A 20,521-nucleotide genomic window follows, 5' to 3' on the forward strand; every position below is an offset into this window, starting at 1 on the left:
TTTTGTTCTTGTGCGTAAGCCGGCTGTAAGCTTATAGCTCGCTTCTCCTCTCTCCTCTCCCCTCTCCTCCACCTCAGCATCTAGCCAGCTTACAACATGCTATTATATTTGCTCTCAGCCGTGCTTTCCGCGGCCTCTAATCTTATATAAGACATAAGTATTAGAGTTCATATTATAACTATAACAAATAAAAATATGAATATTAATTAGCATGCTTTTTCGTTCTGATCATTTTCTAACTCAACATGTGTATCGATACTCAGCCTGTTCGCTTGTTCGTTTCAGCCAGCCCAAACCAGCCAGCCAACAGTATTTTTCTCTCACAATAAACCAGCACCAGCCAGCCCAAACCAGCCCAGAAACCAACCAGCGAACAGCCCAAACTATGTGATATCTCTTCAATTGTGATAAACCTATCAATTATTGATCCATATGTTTTGTCTTCCATATACATAGTTCTTCCCCTCAACATGACACCTCAGTGTATCTTCAATATCTATTTAGTTAAAACTTTCATTTTAGTTATAGTGGAACTACTTGTTGCATCCTATGTCTAGATTTTAATTTTCAAATTTTAAATTTAATTATTACTAGAGTTTTTTATCATCAAGTTAAGTTCAAACCCAGTTCATCATAACAGCAGAGGTTAGTAATTATTTAGAAAACAATATTGATCCAACACTTATTATTATAAATGGTGATTAAGAGTGTACTTGCTAGATTTTATGTTTTTGGGGTTACATATGTTATAAAAAACTATGCCTACATGAGGACCAATATGTTATAAAAAACCTGTCTACATGAGGACTAAGTGTGACAGGCATATGATAGGATGGAGAAGATAGATGACAGGACACAAAACCTATTCTAAGAAACCTACTTGCTAGATTTTCTTCAATTATTGATTTCACATAGTCCTTTCATGTATATCTATGAAACCTACCAGCGGTGGTCGAGATATATATCTATGCGAGCCCCTGGTTTCTCAGTTCACACACACGATGGCTGCTAGGTAGCGCGCTAGGTACCACCATCACGAACTATACAGACAACCCCTGTCCTCCTTATCAGACTCTCATCATTCACCACAAAGCTGCTTCGGCTTCACCAAGGGCAGCCCGGCGATCCAATAATCCTTTTATTTCCATGTACCAGAGGGAGAGGAGAGGAGACTACAACCTGGTGGTGGTATACAACTGAGATCCACGGAGAGTAGCAAGGTGCGTGTACATACATCTTCGTTGGATCTGCTCCGATCCGTCCGTCTATCTATATTTCTTTGCTCAATCAATGATGATGCTGAGCTCTATCCATCTCGCTGTATATATTCTCAAAGCCACAACTCGTCCTCTATACGCATGTATGCCTGCGTAGTGTATAGTGCCTACGTACGCAAGTCAGCATTTCTTCCTTTATTAATTTGCCTTCCTCTTTATTCGCACGCCCTCCTTTCTGATCAGCTGATTCTTTCTCAGAAAGCAAACGAGCTAAACTGCAGATTCGATCTGCACTCCGGCCGGCGTCGGTGTGCGTGTGTCCACTATTTAATCTCTCCTTTTTTTTCTCTCTAATATACAAAACGGTTGCTTATCTGACGGTGCGAAAACCCACGGAAAAATTCGAATACCGTCAGAAAAATATTTTTCTGACGGTGTACCCTCAGAAAAATACCCACAGAAATATAATGACAGAAAAATCCAATTTTTCTGTGGGTTCACCGTCAGAAACAATTTTTCTGTGGGTCTCGCACGCACAGAAAAATTATGTTCGCCCAGATTAAAACTAATTTTTCTGTGTGTTAATCCACACAGAAAAAAGAAATAAACGCACAGAAAAACACATGTTTTTTCCTGTCGGTCTAGGTTAACTCACAGAAAAATTCATTTCGCCCAGATTAAAAAAAATATTTCTGTGTAGCCAGCCTCACAGAAAAAAGAGTTAAACACACAAAAAAAAATTAAAACAGTAGCAACAGCATATTAAAATATATATTTTCCATACAGTAATTTCTGTGCATGACCAATAAGGTTTCATTCAAATAATACACAAATCAGTAGTTCATCATGAATGGAGTCAATACTTATGTCAAAAATAGAATCAGTCTGATCTATCAGCACATATATCACATATACAAATATGATATCTGGTCATCTACATGTTCAACATGAATACTCTAGAACCCTGTATCATAGCAGCTGATTGTTCTGTTGGGGTAATCATTAGCAGACTAGAACTAGATCTTGTGCCATTTGCGACAACGGCACCATCAAATCGTTGCCTAAGTTGAATGGCATGTTCAGCCTCTGCTCGAGCAACCTGTTATGGCAATCAGATAAGGGATTACCAATAATGTCATAAGACAGCTAAAAGATTATTACACCATAAATAAATTTCAGAAAAAAAGAAAGGAGCTAATTGAGAAGCAGCGACTGGAATCAAGACATGCATGTCGGCATCACCCAAGGCACAAAACAGAGAAATGCAAAGGCCAGACTAGAAGGATGTGAAGACCACTCTGAAAGGTGATCAAACATCTCAAGTTGCTATGGAAGCAGTCTAGCTGGGCTTTTTCAATATAACAGGCTTAATCTCAAGGTGCTAAGAAAGATCTCTAGGTGGGTTTTCTCAACATAACAGACTTAAGTTGTAATCAATAAATAAATAGTTCAAGTGAGCAATGGATTTAATAATTAGTTTTAAGTGAACATGGGTTTGGCCAGGTAGGAATCAGAACTGGCAAGAGGCATACTTGTGCCATAAAGGTGTTAGATGGCTCAGACAACACACATGCTCATGGCTTACTAGTGCAGGTGCCATTTATGAAAACAAGAATTTAGTTGGGAATGAACGGATTAGGTCTCTCTACTTGAAGTTCTACACATATCCTCTAATAGTACCCACTTTCATAACTGTGGACGGACATGATTGCAAGGAACAATAACAGATGAAATGCCATCATGCAATAGGGCATAGAGAATAGTTCTTACTTGCAACTGGCTGCGAAGAATTTCTGACTTTGACTCCTGTTATAGAAATAGGACAGACAATTTCGAAAAGCATGAGTCATATGTAACTGAGATGGAACATTTGGAAGATAATGAAAGTGTGCATAAGACCTGTTCAATGAGAGCTTCTTTTAATTGATATTTAGGGGATTTCATGCTAGCTGTTTTATCTCAAAAGTTGTCAACATGTTGCTAAAAAAACATTTAAGCTCTTGTTCTGATTCGAGACACATGTTTTGTGCTGTAAACACAAGCAACCTTAATACACTTTGAGAAAGCATAGAACACAGATTAGAACTTAGGGCAAAACCAAAATGTCACTGCGATACAGGAGGTAGTATTTGCTAAGTTCCTCCAGACTTCAGTAGAAAAAAGCCATCCTACAAGATGTCCTTCATGTCAAAATGCAGATACAAAGAACTAAATGACTGAGAGGATACATATCTTGGCTTTAATTGTGCGTTTAGAATACGTCGGCATAATGTTTCAAGCCATCGATAAGGTTTACCTGATGCACATACAAAGTTACAAGATGTCCTTCATGTCAAAATGCTTTACACTACTAGCCTACTAGTAAGAAAAGATCAAGGAAAAAAGAAAGAAAAATATTGCTAACATAACATACATTCAAATCAATAGGAGGCTGCTGATGTGATTTCCCCAGATTCTTAGTAGGGCTGCTGATGTGATTTCCCCAGATTCAAATCAAGGAAAAAAGAAAGAAAAATAGGAAAAGTAGTATAATAGGAAAATCAACTGGCATGGTTCCTGTAGGCTGGCTGAAATAAACATGTTTTGCTCCTGTTATCACGCTGAGTTGACATGGATCTATTTGCCAAATCAGAGTAAAGAACTAAAGAAACTAGAAAGGTGTTGTATAATACTTAAGCTGGAGAGCAAAATATTCAGAAAGGCAGCTCATGGGAAAATGGCACAACAATGAACTCAAGTTGGGAACAAAATGCTAGTGCTGCGAATGATTCTGGTGACTGGGGAGGCTGGGGTAGTGGAGTTGGAGCTGCTACAAAGCCAGCAGATCAAGATAATTCATGGGAGGTGCATGCTAAGGTGCCGGACAATTCTTGGAATGCTTGGAATGCTTGGAATGCTGGAGATGGAATTGGAAGACCAAATGCCAAGTCTAATGCAGGATCCAGTCAAGCAAACAAATTTCACATTTAAAATTACTTCTAGCCTTCACAAAGCAGTACAGCTACAAGACAGTGACCATCTCTAGAAATTTCACATTTGAAAGTATTACCTAAGTTTCACAATCCAAGGCAACAATTCTGACTGAAAGTGCAACATTCTCCTTGGAAAAATATGGAATTTGTGGCCCATGAGCAGATGATGAAACAGAGAGCAAAAAAGCAACGATCGCAACCTATAAATAGAAGAATGAGTACAATAAGGAGCCAAAGTTGAAACAGCTTTACATAATCATATATCATAAGCAAGAATGAAACTGGGAAATGACAATACATAGGCGTTGAACACAATTAGTAGTAGCACAAACATCATGCATTCTAAGTAAATAATTTTTGGTGTTGGCAGACGTCAACAGATAGAATAATGTTATCTTATTAGCTACAACTGTAAAGATATTGCAAGCCTGAATTCACAGGTCTGGAATCACCTCAACAATTCTAAAAAAGGTAATCCTTAAATATAGTAACAAATCATTCTCTTTTACAATAATTATAAGAAATTATCTCAGATTCAGTTGGCTCATTTGCCACACTATGAAAAGCAGCAAACAGAAACTGTGCACACTATAAGCTACAAAAGTGTCCAGTCACCTTGCTTCTTGAAGCATAACCGAGCCTCCTTGAAATGGAATCAAATAACGCAAAAGCTAATTCTCTGAAAAGGAAGTAACCATAAAAGTAAATAAAGCATCAAATCAGTTTCCATTTATTAATCTTAAAAAATATTTATGTACACCAACATAAACATAGCTCATTGCTTGTGAAAAAATACCGCTGAGAAGGCTCTATAGCAGCATCTGGCCGTGGTTGCCGAATCCCACACTCTCCTGTATGTCACCGCCCCTCGAGCCGCCCAGGTAGCCCGCACTACCTCCACCACCACCCATGCCGCGGCACCGGATCCGGAGGAGGGAGGGAGGGAGGCGCGGGACCGGATCCAGAGGGGAAGGGCGGCGCGGTGGCCGGATCCGGGGAAATCCGGGAGGGAGGGAGGCGGCGGGGCCGGATCCAGAGGAGAGGGGCGGCGCAGCGGCCGGATCCGGGGAGAGAGAGGGGGCGGCGCGGCAACCGGATCCGGGGAGAGAGAGGGGGCGACGGGGAATGAGAGGGAGGGGCCGGCCGCCGGGGAAGAGAGGGCGGCGCCGGGGAAGGAGAGGGAGGGGCCGGCGCCGGGGAAGAGAGGGAGGGGAGGGGCCGGCCGCCGGCGGGATCCGGGGAGAGAGCGAGCTGGGGCGAGAGGGAGGGAGCGAGCCCGCCGGATCCGGGAGAGGGAGGGGGCGCTGGGGTCCTGATGCGGAGGAAGAAGAAGGGAGGGGGAGGGGGCGCTGGGGTTCGGGTGTGGAGGAAGACGGGTGTGGAGAGGGGGAGGGGGGCGCTGGGTAGGAAGAAAAGGAGGTACTAGTGGTCGTTTGGATTTTTCTGTGCGGGTGTATGTTTTTCCTGTGCGTTTTAAAATAACCCACAGAATAATAATATTTTTTCTGTGCGTGTATGTATTTTTTCTATGTGTTTTTAAAGAACCGACAGAATAAGTTGTATTTTTCTGTGAGTGCTGATTTTTTCCGTGTGTGTATTTTCACGCACAGAAAAATCATATAATTATTCTGTGGGTTTTCGTATTTTTCTGTCGGGATATTTTGAAACCGACAGAAAAATTGTAATTTTTCTGTGCGTGCCGAAAAAAACGCACAGAAAAATTTGTCACCCACAGAACAATTCGAGTTTCCAGTAGTCGGGGGGGGGGGGGAGTAAAGGATTATAGTGAAGGCTCGTCCCACCGAGGCAAAACAAGAAATGACTACACTATTACTTGCTAATTAACGATCTAAATTGGTAGCCCCAGTTTCGATCCATTGACCCGCAGTGTGCCGAATGGTTGCGAGTAGATGCTGGACTGAGGTTGAAGATCCACGGAAGCACCATTCATTGCGCTCCTTCCAAAGTTCCTTGGCTACCAACGTGAGCAGGGAGTCGGCCCCACGTCTGCCCTCCAGGAACGCAGAGAAAGCAGTTCTCTGCTGCCGAAAGAATTTGGTGTGAATTTCTATAAATTTGGTCAAACATAAGAAAAATCCTACTTCTCAAACTAGTGAAAACAAAGCAGAGCAGAGTAGGGTACGTAAATCGAGAGATGCCACTAGTGCAAAACACTAGCAGCGGATCACCGTGCACACGACACGTGAAATGCTGGATCGATGAAGACAAACACTACATGTGCGTGCATGTGACCCCAGCAGGCCAGCTTCACTACTTTGTGGTAGTTCCGGCGCTCGGCCTGTGTAGATTACTGAATTTTTTTTTCTTTTGTGAATAGATTAGTAAAGACTTAATTAAGCGAGCATGCATGTGATTCCAAATCTTTTAACGGCGTTGTTATATTACATCGATGAACGAGAAATATACAAAGGACCTGTCTCAGTCAGCTTGGTACTCCTCTACTCCATTCTCCCAGCTGTACTCCTATACATGGAGAATCGCTTCCTGCTGGACTTGGATCACCCATTCACGCATTCTCTTTTCCACACTTTCATTCCGCAAAGAGCCCTGCAATAAGAAGTTGAGGTCAGCACTTTCATTCCATGCACCTTCGACGATTTTGCTTATAGCTAATTTTTATACCATGTTATGTGCTCTTTAGGGATAATATTGATGCAAATCTGTGCTTATATATGTATGATCTACTACTAGCAGGTAGATAGGCTTGAGCCATGGCGGCCGCCCTGGATGCTTTAGCACCCTACGTGAAGAAGCTTATCGCGGACATGGCACAAGAAGAGGTGTCCGTGCTGCTTGGTGTCTCCAGCGAGATCACCAAGCTGGAGGACAACATGGAAGGCCTCAAAGCCATCCTCAATGATGCCGAGAGGAGGCGCATCACTGACACTAGCGTGCAAAGATGGTCGACAAAGCTCAAGAACGCCATGTATGATGCGACTGACATCCTCGACCTGTGCCAGCTCAAGGCTGACAAGCGGAGGGAGTCTAGAGGAGGTGGCAATGTGGAGCATAAGTCGCCCGGCTGTTTCCAGTCATTGCTCTTCTGCCTGTGGAATCCCATGTTCGCACACAAGATAGGCAGCCGCATCAAGGAGCTCAACAAGAGGCTGGAAAGCATCCACAAGGAGGCGGACAAGTACAAGTTCAATAGTGGCCTCGGTTCCAACCTTGAGCCAAGGAAGTTAACTGCTGCTGAGTTATCCAGTTATAGGACAAGTTCACAGGTCGACGAGTCAGCCATAGTTGGGGAACAGATAGAGAAGGATACAAGGGAGCTCGTCCAGGTGCTAACCACAGATGATGATAATAATCACAACATCAAAGTCGTGTCTATCATCGGTGCAGGTGGCATGGGAAAGACTACTCTTGCTCAGAAGATCTTCAATGATACAAGCATCCAAGAGCACTTCAAGACGAAGACGATATGGCTAAGCATTACTCAACAGTTTGACGAGGTTGAGCTACTGAGGACAGCAATCAAGCATGCTGGAGGCGACCATGGTGCCGAGAAGGACAAAAACACTGTGACGGAGACCCTATTCCACACGCTGTCCAGTGGAAGGTTTCTGCTAGTGATGGATGACGTGTGGAGCCAGAAAGTGTGGAACGACGTGCTTAGTGTCCCAGTCAAAAATGCTAGCAAGAAACAACCTGGAAGCAGGGTCCTTGTCACCACAAGATCTGCACACCTACCCCAACAGATGCAAGCCCCCCTGCACCAACACCGTGTCAACCCTCTAGAGAATGATGATGCTTGGTCTTTGCTCCAGAAGCAGCTGCAGCCTGATCAGGTTAGTTGTCTATCCATACTTTATACAACAAGGCTATATACTTGATTTTGATAGAAAGCATATGGATCGGAGTTCCGTTAAATCTAAGCATTTGTGCTAGGAACACCAACTTATGAGAGTAGCAAAAGGAGACCAGTAAAACTATGATCTAGAAGAAATAATCAAATGTAACAACAAAACACTAGGATCAAGTTAGCTATTATTCACTCCAATGAAAGATTTAGTGCATGGCTAGCTCCGTATGAAGTCTAGCTATTTGAAATTTGATGGTATTTGAAATGTAACATCAATTATAGTGGAAGTTAATAGTGACCAAAATACCCCTGACTATTATAGTGCAACAATTAATAGTTATCTAAAAAATTCATAACTTTTGCATATGAAGTCGTATGAACATAAACTTTAAATATAATCAAAATTGTAGAGCTCAATAATATCAATAGCTTTGTAATTGACAAATTCTTTGTTTCAACTATTTAGGTTGCCAAAACTTCCTTTGAAATAATCAAATTTTGACAAAATCTATAAATATAAATGATCTCAGATATTGACATGGTATATACGAAATTTGTAGTTATCAGTAGGATCTAAACTTTGTAGATGATAATTTTTTATCTGAAGTAATATAGAGTCTCTTCTTAAATTTTGAAAATCCAAAATTTAGGAATTTCAAGTTACTTCGAACATTGGAATAGATGTTTTAAAATGTTAAATTTCAAATTTAAAAATATAAAATAATAAAATGAATATTCAGCATTCTAAATAACTTAAGATATTCTAACTTTGAATTTAGTATTTGGGAATTTGATTTCATACTATAAATAATTTTCAATCCAAAACTTGTGAACAACAAAATTATAGATCTCACTAAGCACTACAATTTTGATATAATGTTCGCCTTCACCCAACTTTATATGCAATTATGAATTTTTGGATAACTATTAAAGGTTTGTATTATAATAGTCAGGTGCATTTGGGTCACTTTTAACTTCTCTCTCCAAAGTAGTCCTTAGAAATATTATTTTAATAGCTACATTATCTAAGAACCAATTACCAGCATTGAAAAGTACTTTGTAGCCAAGACAACAGTGAGCAGTGTCCCTTAGCAAAGACCACCATTGAAGAGTGCCCTACCGCAAATCTTTACAAAATGGCACACTTTTAATATGTTGGCGAATCTAAGTGTCCTGGTCATATAGAAGGACCATGGTCAAATTACACTTGAGCGGGCGGAGCCTCCTTGAGTGGGCAGAGCTCGCTATAGTGGTCGGCGACGTAGGCCAGGCTCCCGAAGTTGAGGACCTGGCCCGGAGCGAAGGTGCTGGCCGTGATGGAGAACTCGCTGGGGAAGCGGACACCACCGTCTAGGGCGGCGCCACTTGCTCTGGCGATGAGGCGGGTGGCTCCGGCCACTATAGAGCAGGAATCACACTTGACGTCCTCCCCTACCTAGAGCGCCAACTGTCACGGGATCAGAACCGCGGCAAGCATTGTTGTTTGTATTAGTGTCAAAGTACATGTCTCCAGTGTCTTGGGTGGACTCAAGAGCACAAGAATCAAAAGAAGGGACACAACGGTTTATCCTGGTTCGAGCTCTCAGGTCCCTACATCCAGCAGCTGATGATCCTTATACTCAAGAGCACCCAAAATCTGGGGGTTACAACAGAGTGTAAGAGAGAGAGATTTGTAGGGGATCGCTCGGTGCTGATCCTAGGGAAGCCTCACTGCCGGTGGAGCCTTTCCCCTCGCCGAAGAGGAGGAAGACGATCGGAGGAAGGGGAAGGAGATCTCGGTGCCCCTCTCAGGGTGGATTTGCTCTTGATGCATAGCACGAACTGGTTTGCTGAGGAGTCCAACGATCCGTCTCTGGATTGTCTAGAATTGTGTTCTGGAATCGTCCTCTCCCATCTTAGGATCCGACCTCCCTTACATAACAAGGTAGGTTGGGTACATGATGGTTTGTGAGAGTTTAGCCTATGGTCTACATGCGCTGGAGTCCAGGATGGTCTTGCCGTGGCGTCATGTGGACCGTGGCGATGTCGTGGAGCCGAAGAAGCCCTAGGCATCGTCCGGCTACTCTGTTTTGACACGCTGAATGTCAGGCTGTGTCGGCTTGGACCGGTCTTCACCAGGTGCGCCGTCTGGAGGCTTCTTGGTGGCGAAGATAGCCGGCTTGGGGGGCTGACGCGCGAGCCCGGAAGCCCTGGAGACCCCGAGGCTAGCGGAGGAGTTTGGCTTCTTGCGTCACGCCCAGTGCGTGACCCTTTCGGAGGAGTGGTTGACAGTGCCGCGCCCGCGGGGCAGTGCCGGGAAGGAGCTAAGGATCAGGTCCATGCTCCCTTCGATCGGGAGCCTAGGGCTCGGGCGAGCCCCCGAGCCCCAGGCAGAGGCGCCGGGCATGCTCGGGCTCGGCCCAATGCCTTAGCCGGAGGGTGCGCGTCTCCTATGGCTTAACATATCTCTATGTTTGGATTTCGTTAATAAGTAACCTCTAAATATAATGTTTGTCTAAATTATCCACCTATGTCATTACAAACCATAATGTAAAGTAGTTCAAAATTTACAACTAAATTACTCAGTCTACCATTTCTTATAAACCAAAACGAAGACCCTAAGTGTGCATATAAATGAATATTTTAATGCATCAAGTGCGTCCTAGTAGATAATGCCCAGATTTCGATTTTCGACTATCCTAGTCGTCCTATAGCTAATAATACCACGTAGCTGCCACACAACAAATTTAAAACGCAAAGAGACCATTTAAAGTCCAGAAATGCTATACAACACACATGTGTTTTAGCAAATAAAAACACATGGATTTTTTATCCTGTTGGCTGTAGTGCGGCGGCGTGCCTTCGCCGTCGTATGCAGCGTCGTTTTGGCTTCCCGGTCCGTCCTGAGCAGCGATCATGGGTTGCTGGACGGACGCATGTGTTGGTATATGTTTTGACGGCCGGCCGCATGTGCTGGACGGACACATGTGTTGGAACACACATGTGTTGGTATACGTTTAGACCCCGGCCGGTGCCTGCTATCCACCGAGAGAGAAGAATGTGTTTTCGATTTGTTTTTTTTGTCCTTGCATAGAAAAAAATTGTTTCTTGTGATCTGTAGATCTGTGATCTTGTGATTTGTGATTGTTTGGAGGCTATTGGATTTTAATTCTATGGTGCAAAAAAATCCATGTGTTGAAACTGCATAAAACACATGGTTGTTGGATAGACAGACTCTTTAAAGTCCGATTGCAATGCACGGATTCCATATATTAGTCTTATGGGATTTTGCGCCCATTCATGCGGATTCCATTTGAAATCGGCCCTTTCCAAGCATAGTCTTGTGCTTATTTTCGAATAAAGGACGGTACACTTCCAATACGTTGGCCAACCTACGCTTCATTGTTTTACTGAAGAAGCTTATTTACTTAGAGAAGTACATAAGCAACCTGATAGTTGTTAGAAATAATTAAGAAGCTTTAAATTAAATGTTGGCAGGTAGATGGAATTGATCAACTGAAAACTATTGGGATGGAAATTCTTGAAAATTGTGATGGCTTACCACTTGCAATTAAAGTGATTGGAGGTCTCTTGAGCACAAGATACCCAAGTGAGCATGAGTGGAAATCTGTATTGAACAAGCCAGCTTGGTCACTGACCGGACTGCCTCCAGAACTCGACAACCGGCTATACTTGAGCTATGAGGACTTGTCTCCCCAGATAAAGCAATGCTTTCTGTACTGCTCACTAATTCCTAAAGGTGAAGAAATCATTGCAGATGTAGTAACTCGAATGTGGATTAGTGAAGGATTTATCCAACCTTTGGATGGTAGTAGTATCATTTCACAGGAGTATGGGTTCGAAGAGATGGCAACTGAGTACTACCGAGAGTTAATAAAGAGGAACCTTTTACAACCCATAAAAGGATATTTGCTCACTGGATACCGGTGCACCATGCACGATGTGGTCCGCACCTTTGCTGAATACATGGCAAGAGAAGAATCACTAGTGGTGGTGGTTGGCAGAGAACAGGCTCCTACTGGTATGCATGTCCGTCGCCTCTCCATAGAACAGACCGTAGCAGTACTAGATTGGGGCATTTTGCAAAGGCGAGAGTCACTTAGGACATTAATTATAAATTCTAGAGTAAACTTTCATCTTCCTGGTGATTTGCTAGGTAGTTTCTCTTGTCTGCGGGTACTGTACATATGCTCTGTTGACTCAGATACCTTGGTTCCCTCTCTATCTATGTTGAAGCACTTAAGATACCTTCACTTGGAGGAAACAGATATATCTTGGCTACCAGAAGATGAAATTTCTACTGTACATTTGACTTGGTTACTGTAAGAAGCTATGCTATCTTCCTGGCAGCATCATAAAACTTGTGCATCTAAGATCTCTTGACATCCAAGGATCAAATGTTAATATCATTCCTAAGGGGTTCAGTGAGTTAACAAATCTGAGGTCACTTTATGGCTTCCCAGTACACGTGGACATGGATGCAAGCAATAGCTGGTGCAGTTTGCAAGAGCTGGAGCCTCTCTCTCAGCTTAGGGATCTTACATTATATGGCCTAGAGAAGGTGCAGGACAGCCGGATGGCTGAAAAGGCCATGATTAGCAGCAAGTGCCACCTTGGGTGTCTAGAATTGAACTACAGTGCAAATAGACATACTATAGGGACAGGTGGTGCTGAGGCAGAGCAGCAGCAACAACAGAGTGTGACCGAGGAAGTCTTGGAAAAGCTCTGCCCTCCAACCTGCATACAGAATCTTACTTTGAGAGGGGGATACGTTGGTCGCCGGCTACCAGACTGGATGTGTGCTCAAGCATCGGTGGACTTTAAGAGCCTAAGGTATTTGACGCTGGAGAACCTGCCTTGCTGCACCCAGCTCCCTGATGGTCTGTGCTGCCTCCCAAGTTTGGAATTGATGACCATCAAAGATGCGCCAGCCATCAAGCGTATTGGCCCCCAATTCCAAGCGTCATCCTCCGTGGCAGCTAGAGGTTCCGATGCTAGTACATCTGCACCGTTTCGTAAACTGAGACGGCTGTATTTGGATGGGCTACCTGAGTGGGAGGAGTGGGAATGGAACGACTGTGAGGAGCATATGGATGTGGAAACTGCCATAGCCATGCCTTGTCTGGAGAGACTCCAAATCAAAAACTGCAAGCTGAGCTGTCTTCCACCAGGCCTCGCCAGCACCAAGAGGCATACTCTTAGAGAACTATGGCTGTACGAGCTCACCAACCTGACACATGTGGAGAACATCCCTTCAGTTGTGAAACTTGACGTGTTTGACTGCCCTGAGCTGAAGAGGATCAGCGGCCTCTCCAGGTTGCAGAAGATGAGGATCACTTGCTGCCCAAAGCTGGAGGTTCTAGAAAGTGTCCCAGCACTCGACAGCCTTCGACTGGAGGACGCCACCATGGACACGCTTCCGGAATACCTGCGAGCTGTACACCCAAGGTATCTCGAGATGGGTTGCAACAAGAAGTTATATGAATCCTCCTCATCTCCAGGTAGCTCTGAATGGAAGAAGATCAGCCTTATTCGAAAGCGCAGTATCAATTGATTGAAGATTCAGATACAGATTCGGATGAACATTCAGATCATGCTAAGGACTGACACCTGCATCGAAGACATCTAATGCGTCCAGGTAATTTAATTTGCACCCTTTCACTAGCCGAAAGTGGATTCAGATATTAATTGTTGCTTGTACCTCAATTCGTTGCACAACCACACTAATCTCCATGCATCGATCACTTATACGTACGTCAATTATATGGGTGATTAGCAGGGAGGAGAATCATTCATCCGACCATACACAGGCACAGGCACTGCGGGGCGTCAAATAATATGGTGTTTGAACGAAGTGTCGAAACAGCCTCCTCTAACGAGAAGGCATCCACAGTTGTTAACAGTCAATTGTCTTAAGAATATCTGTGTCCTCTGTTCATCTTCTCCCTCTTCAAGTCACGTTTGTATATTTATTGTCTCCTAAATTTCTGTTGATGGACGAACTTTACCTCTTTTCTTGTACACAATTATAAATCATCTTAGGCAACACATGATGCTTCCCGCTACATGGGTCACTAAGAGCAAGAGGCTTTTAAAGATGGACAAACTTTGGCCCCCGTTTGGCAGGGCTCTCTTAGTTCGTATTCTAAAGTAAACTTTATTTATCCCGGTAATCGATATGCCATCAGTTTGGTACTATCTGCTTGCTCTTGCTTTGGCCAAAAATCCAGTTGTATGGGTGAGTGGCGCACTCTACTTAGTTGTGCGGTTTTTGGGCCCGGTTTTCATTCAAAAAACTGGACAAGCACTTATTTTTCTTTTTCTTTGTGTAATAAAAATTGTGGCTAAGCGTTTGCCGTCCCTTAGGAAAAAAAAACATAGGACTCTGTACAGATTGCCATGGGCTGGACGACGCTTGGAATTATAATATGGTGAAGCAGAGTGCTGAATAGAATCATTGTCTTAAAACTTTGGCACTAGTGTTTTCATATTCTTTTGCTCGCATGTTTGTAAATTAACTAAGGTTCCGCCTTGGATTGTTATAATGAACGGACATGTGGTGATAAACGAAACGTTCTGTAACCAAGGTTGTCCTCTGCTTTTCCAAGAACTGTATGTCAGTCCTCTGCTTTGTAGCGTGCAAGAACTGTATGTCAATCCTCTGCTTCGTAGCCTGCACCAACACATCCTCTGCTCTGAACGGAAGGAAACCGTAACAGAGCGTAGCAGAAAGCCAACACCACCTGCAACGGCGCTACTTCTGGGCCACCATGGTGTTCTCCTCCGTCCAACTGGATGGCTGAGTGATGGGAGCATATATACAGACCTGGCGTGCATCGGAACCAAGAAATGAGAAAAGACATACAAACAAATATATATGCATCGCAATCAAGAAAAGAGAAACAAACGTATACAAACAAACAATTTGGCGCCGTTGGTCGGGAAAATAAAGCTTGTCTTAGACGTTAAATGAACAGTATCCCAAGTTATATAGTACTGATGAGGACATGTGTAGACGGTGATTTATTACTGATTGCATTGTCTAATGGGGACGCACAAGACTGATAGGCTAAGTGGGTGTTTGGTTCCACGGACTAAATTTTAGTCATGTCACGTCGAATGTTCGGATGCTAATTAGAAGGACTAAATATGAGTTAATTATAAAACTAATTACACAGATGGAGATTAATTTATGAGGCGAATTTATTAAGCCTAATTAATCCGCCATTGGCACATATTTACTGTAGCACCGTATTGTCAAATTATGGACTAATTAGGCTTAAAAGATTCGTCTCGCAAATTAGTCTCAATTTGTGCAGTTAGTTTCGTAATTAGTCTATATTTAATACTCTATACATATGTCAAACATCTGATGGGACGACTAAATTTTAGCCCGTGAAACCAAACACCCCTAAGTCTCCGTCGTTTATCCGATGGATCAATCAATTTCTAGTACTACTCTGTAGCTGGTCGGGGACATAGATGGCGGATAGCTGGCATACATACGTGCACCCGAGAGTGACAAATGTACCAGATCATCTGTGGCAATATATCCGATGAGCCAGGACTGCTGCACCTGATAATGACAAGTGTAGCATCTGCTAGTGTACGCACGCCTGCTGCCAATGCCCCTCCATCTAAAGTACACTGCTCTAGCAAATTATTCAGACACTGGAATTGTTGAGCCAGCCCCACGGAATTATTCAGACACCGGCTAGAAAAAACAAAATAACTTACAATTTGTAATGTAGGGACTAGGGAGTAGTATTTAAAGTATGATAATTATTATAATACTAACTTTATATGATTAGATTTGGTAAGAAAGTATACTATCCAATGATTATAAGTTTATAAGCATAAATAATATAATATAATATAAAGCAAATGAATAGTCAAATTATAATCTAGGAGACCGTGTCATTCTAACTTGTGCCAGATAAAATGGACCGAAAGGAGTATTATTTTTTTAGAGGAGGTTTTTTATATCTTGTAGTCCATCTTTTATACTGAACTTTGTTTTTCTTATGATGTCGGAATTGTGAGGCACTCTTTTGAGTGTCCTTTCATAAAAAAAGATACATATTTTAGCGGGGAAACTCAAGCTTGCCTTATCCGGTGACGGAACAGTATCCGAAGTCACTACTGGTTAGGACATGGACCGTGATGACTAATAAGGATGAGCAAATAAGAACGAAGACTGATAGAGAAAGTCTCTGGCGACGAATCAATTTCTGGTATGTGCTAGTGCCAAACAGGAAAAGAGGGATCGATCGAGATGCAGACAAGAGAAGGCAACCAAGACCTCCCATCCCTCATCCACATGACGGCAAAGGCCAGAAAATCCAAGGCAGCCATTAGCCATGCCTCCGCAGCACCGTTGACGCTCACCGCGGAGTCCGCGAGATCGGCCAAGTTCCGGCCGCTTCACACACTGCGCCTCTTGGGCTCCTCGCAGAACTGGAATTGGCTGGTGCAAAAACTGACCGACTAAGACATGCATGGACTGATATACCTCGGACGCACTTGCATTATCAGGCTTCCAATTCCATCACCATCAGGCTTCAGGCAGGCGACAGCAATCAGGTAGGCTCTGTCCTATTCGGCTATTCCTATAATCCTATGATCCCTAATCGTGTACGTACTGATTAATAATTGCAGTTACCCTATTTTATGAAACTGCAGTTCATAATTGTTTCTCCAAAATTTAACATAGCCATGTCGTCAAGAAAGTACTTCTGGCAATGATTAAAAAATGTTAGAAGAAAATTTTAATGTAATTTAATATGTATACAAATTATTTCATATAAATATTGTTTTTGCATACAATTAACTGCTTATTAGTAACATTTCGTATATGTGTATAACTAGCAGGGAGTAGTATTATGATATTTATATAAAAAGACTTAAATTTTTAGTTTCGTTGTAGGTAGAAAAAAAATTACTCAGGACCGGCCCTGACGAAGACATGTACAGACGGTGATTCGGTGATTTATTACTGATTGCATTGTCTACTGGAGTAATGAGGCCGACGAACAAAAAGTCTGCGGCTATCCATGGTTCAATCAATTTCTAGTACTACTGTGTAGCTGGTAGGTGACATGGACGGATAGGGATAAGCACAAAAAAAAACCGGAATTATTGAGCCAGCAGCCCCGATGGACAAAAGTGTCCAACGGAGTGCCTAGTACAATCAGGAACAGTGGATCGGAGAGCTGCTGCCATTACTCATAATATAATGGAATAAATAGAAGGACCATCTGGTGGTTGAAGGAGGCTCCACGGTCATGGAACTATCCAACTAAATATCCAAATGTATACAAACAAATATATATGCATCGGAATCAAGAAAAGAGAAACAAACGTATACAAACAAACAATTTAGCGCCGTTGGTTGGGAAAATAAAGCTTGTCTTAGACGTTAAACGAACAGTATCCCAAGTTATATAGTACTGACGAGGACATGTGTAGACGGTGATTTATTACTGATTGCATTGTCTAATGGGGACGAACAAGACTGATAGACTACTCTGTAGCTGGTAGGGGACATAGATGACGGATAGCTGGCATACATACATGCACCCGAGAGTGACAAATGTACCTCCGGGTACCTCCGAGAGTGACAAATGTACCTCCGGATAGCTGGCTTACATACGTAAGATAACCGCCTCCCAAAATGGATTTATGGGGCGGTTGTCTTAAGACGTCCACCGCCGTAAATGGTTCATTTTTTGAAGACGGTTGTCTTAAAGCGACCGTCTCCGTAAATCCATTTTGGAGATGGACATTTTTTACTGCCTCCGTAAATAAAAACACATGCCTCGGTTAATCCCTAGACACTTTACGAGGCGGTTGAATTTTGTGACCACCTCAGTTAATAAAAGTGCACTGCCTTGTAAAATCATTTGTGTAGTAGTGAATTTTTGCCAACGTCTTTCAAGGGAGATAGAAGGAGGTAGAACAAGTTACCTGACCGGTGGGGCCATGGACACATTTATGACCTTTTCACTCGGTTTATTGATGACCCATTCAACTAAAAATGTATATTTGAATGCATCTTGTATGCTGTAGCAGATAAGGATAATTTGGTACTACCTCTAATTAACTTATATATGTTTTCGCTTTTTTAGGTATATGGCTTTGTTATGCACCTAGATATATGCTATGTCTTCATAATAATAAAAACTATATGGCTTTCTTAGGCACCTACATAGATCTTTTATGTACATGGCTTTGTTATGCGTCTACATGCCTTTGTTATATATGCACCTAAAAAAGCCAAAACAACTTATAATTTGGAACGGATGGAGTAGTACCTACCCAAGATTCGACTATCATAGTCATCCTAAAGCTAATACCCGTAGCTACACATGCCTTTTAAGTTGCAACAAATCTAACTTGTTGAAACCTCTTGCCTTCAAAACACAAAGATACCCAAGTTTCAACTATCATCCTAAAGCTAAGTGCATCTCGAAGAGTTTTCAAAATCCACTCCCAATTTTGATTTTTTTTGGCAAGATTGAAAAAATTGTTGTAACACCCCCGCCGTTAGAAGCCTATAGTAATTGTGTTGATGGTCCATGTGGCACATGTGGAGTTTGTGGTTGGTGTGTTTAGTGCCACTTTTTAAGTTTAGGAGGCTGAGGGCTAGCATATAATCTTTGTTGTTCCAAACGTAGCACCTCCGGGTTAGCCATTTTACACGAAGCGAGGACAAAAGTGTAAGCGAGGTGCTACGCGTATGCATGTCTGTTCCACGTGCGGAGCTGCCCACATAAGCAGATTTGGACGGTGTGCGTATCATCGGCCAATCTGGAGGTGGAATGATGTGGACAAGAATAAAGAGTAGGATAGGTTTTCTTAATGTAAATGTACAAGAGAGAATGAAAGTATAAAAATAGCTACAGTGATTTAGAAATAGTCTGGGCTTCCTGATGCAAAATTCTCTTCTATATTTTAGAAGCCAGATTTTAGAAATTGTTGGAGAAACCCAACAAATATCCTGCCTATATTTTTTAACCACTTGGAAAACTCATTGATTACCAATTTTTTTTGGAACCGTTGGAGATGCTCTAATGCCCGGTAGCCAGGGAAAATTATTGGTGATAAAATTTCGATGAAATGGATAATCCCACTTATGGTGAGGTCCAATAAAATGTATTAACACTGAAATTTCATTTTTACTAGTCCGCTCACATGAAAGTATGATATTCTCAAAAATTAATATTATTATATATTTATATGCTAGTTCTTGATGTTCAATGTTTTAGACATAACTTATGCAATATTTTTGAGAAATTGAGCCATTGTTTGTTTAATTTCTTTTGACTAAAAATTTTCCGATAAATCGGAGAAACCCGTTTATCGGTGACATCCTATATTTTTTTCTATTAATAAAGTGAACCATGTCCGTACAGATTGACCAAAACTGGACAAGCACCTGTGTTTTGTTTTTCTTTGTGTAATAAAAATTGTGGCTAAGCGTTTGCCGTCCCTTAGGAAAAAAAAAGACACACAGGACTCTGTATAGATTGCCATGGGCTGGACGACGCTTGGAATTTAACTAGACAAGCCGGACCTGCTCCTCCGAAGGAACCACCGTCCACGTCGTCCTGAAACCTAGACAAGCCGGACCTGCTCCTCCGAAGGAACCACCGTCCACGTCGTCCCGAAATTTTGTGGCCGTCTGATCTGCCGATCAATGGTCCAAAACGCTCGAAGCGGATTCCGTCGGAAGCAGCTTCTCCTGCTTTATCCGGCTTCTCAGCTGCTTCGTCTCGGCTTCCCTGGCTTCTCATCCGAATCCGGCCTGGCAAATATATACTTGGGCTTCCGCTTCTCGTTCCAGATCCTTCTCCCAACTTCCTCTCTCCCTCACCCGTCGGTCTCTCCCTCTCCCTCTCCCTCTCAATCTCCACGCGGACAGGGGCGGCGACGGCGCGGGCGGGCACGGCGTCTGCGGCCGGCCTCCTCCTCCTCTCCCCCTCCTCCTCTTCCCCTGGCCTCGCGCCGTGCCGGCCGTGCCCGCATCGTCCGCTTACGGCGCGAGGCGCTGCCAGGGCGCGGGGCTGCGGTGCCCGTCCCCGGCCACGGTGCGGCGCAAGCGGGCGAGCCGGTGGCCGCAGGCGTGGCTGCCCCTCGATGATGCCTCCTCCCTCTGCTCTGTGTGTGCTCGTGTGCTACAGGAAACCCTAGCTGTCCGTGCTGGAGGTCACGAGCGCCCAGCGCCGACCCCACCCCTGGCGGTGGTGCCCTGCTTCCGCGTGGAGACGCTCGCCAACGACAGCAGCGGCGGCTGCGTGGACGACGAGGTAAGCTCCCAGCTCTCCTCTCTCTTGCCCTCACTTTCTCTATCTTGATGAAGCTCACATCTCGCAGCATAGACCTTGTTTGTGCAAATATGGCTCCAAACTAGCCCAGGGAAAAAAGTTCTGGGAGTTTGGCTCTATTTAGCACGAGCTAATGCAACTGTTTTCAGTGCCTGATCTACGTGATTGTTTTCAATGTGT

General features: G+C 43.3%; 2 protein-coding genes across 6 annotated transcripts; both read left to right on the plus strand.

Annotated features, from left to right (window-relative positions):
• Positions 1–985: 985 nt before the first annotated feature.
• On the plus strand, positions 986–14,063 carry LOC136487303 (putative disease resistance protein RGA3). 5 transcript variants are annotated; one of them, XM_066484466.1, is made up of 6 exons: positions 986–1,220; positions 1,476–1,527; positions 6,666–6,775; positions 6,905–8,001; positions 11,493–13,653; positions 13,795–14,063. In XM_066484466.1, the coding sequence occupies exons 4-5, from the start codon at positions 6,922–6,924 to the stop codon at positions 12,339–12,341; spliced, it is 1,929 nt and encodes a 642-aa protein (XP_066340563.1). In that variant the 5' UTR covers positions 986–1,220; positions 1,476–1,527; positions 6,666–6,775; positions 6,905–6,921; the 3' UTR covers positions 12,342–13,653; positions 13,795–14,063. The 5 variants fall into 5 exon arrangements, with proteins under 5 accessions (XP_066340563.1, XP_066340562.1, XP_066340561.1 ...); XM_066484465.1 differs by lacking the exon at positions 1,476–1,527 and having other exon boundaries at positions 6,902–8,001; XM_066484464.1 differs by lacking the exon at positions 1,476–1,527.
• On the plus strand, positions 12,490–13,569 carry LOC136489704 (putative disease resistance protein At3g14460). The gene has a single exon (XM_066486270.1). The coding sequence runs from the start codon at positions 12,490–12,492 to the stop codon at positions 13,567–13,569; it is 1,080 nt and encodes a 359-aa protein (XP_066342367.1).
• Positions 14,064–20,521: the final 6,458 nt, after the last annotated feature.

Source organism: Miscanthus floridulus, chromosome 10 (assembly GCF_019320115.1).
Source record: "Miscanthus floridulus cultivar M001 chromosome 10, ASM1932011v1, whole genome shotgun sequence".
Lineage (NCBI taxonomy): Eukaryota > Viridiplantae > Streptophyta > Magnoliopsida > Poales > Poaceae > Miscanthus > Miscanthus floridulus.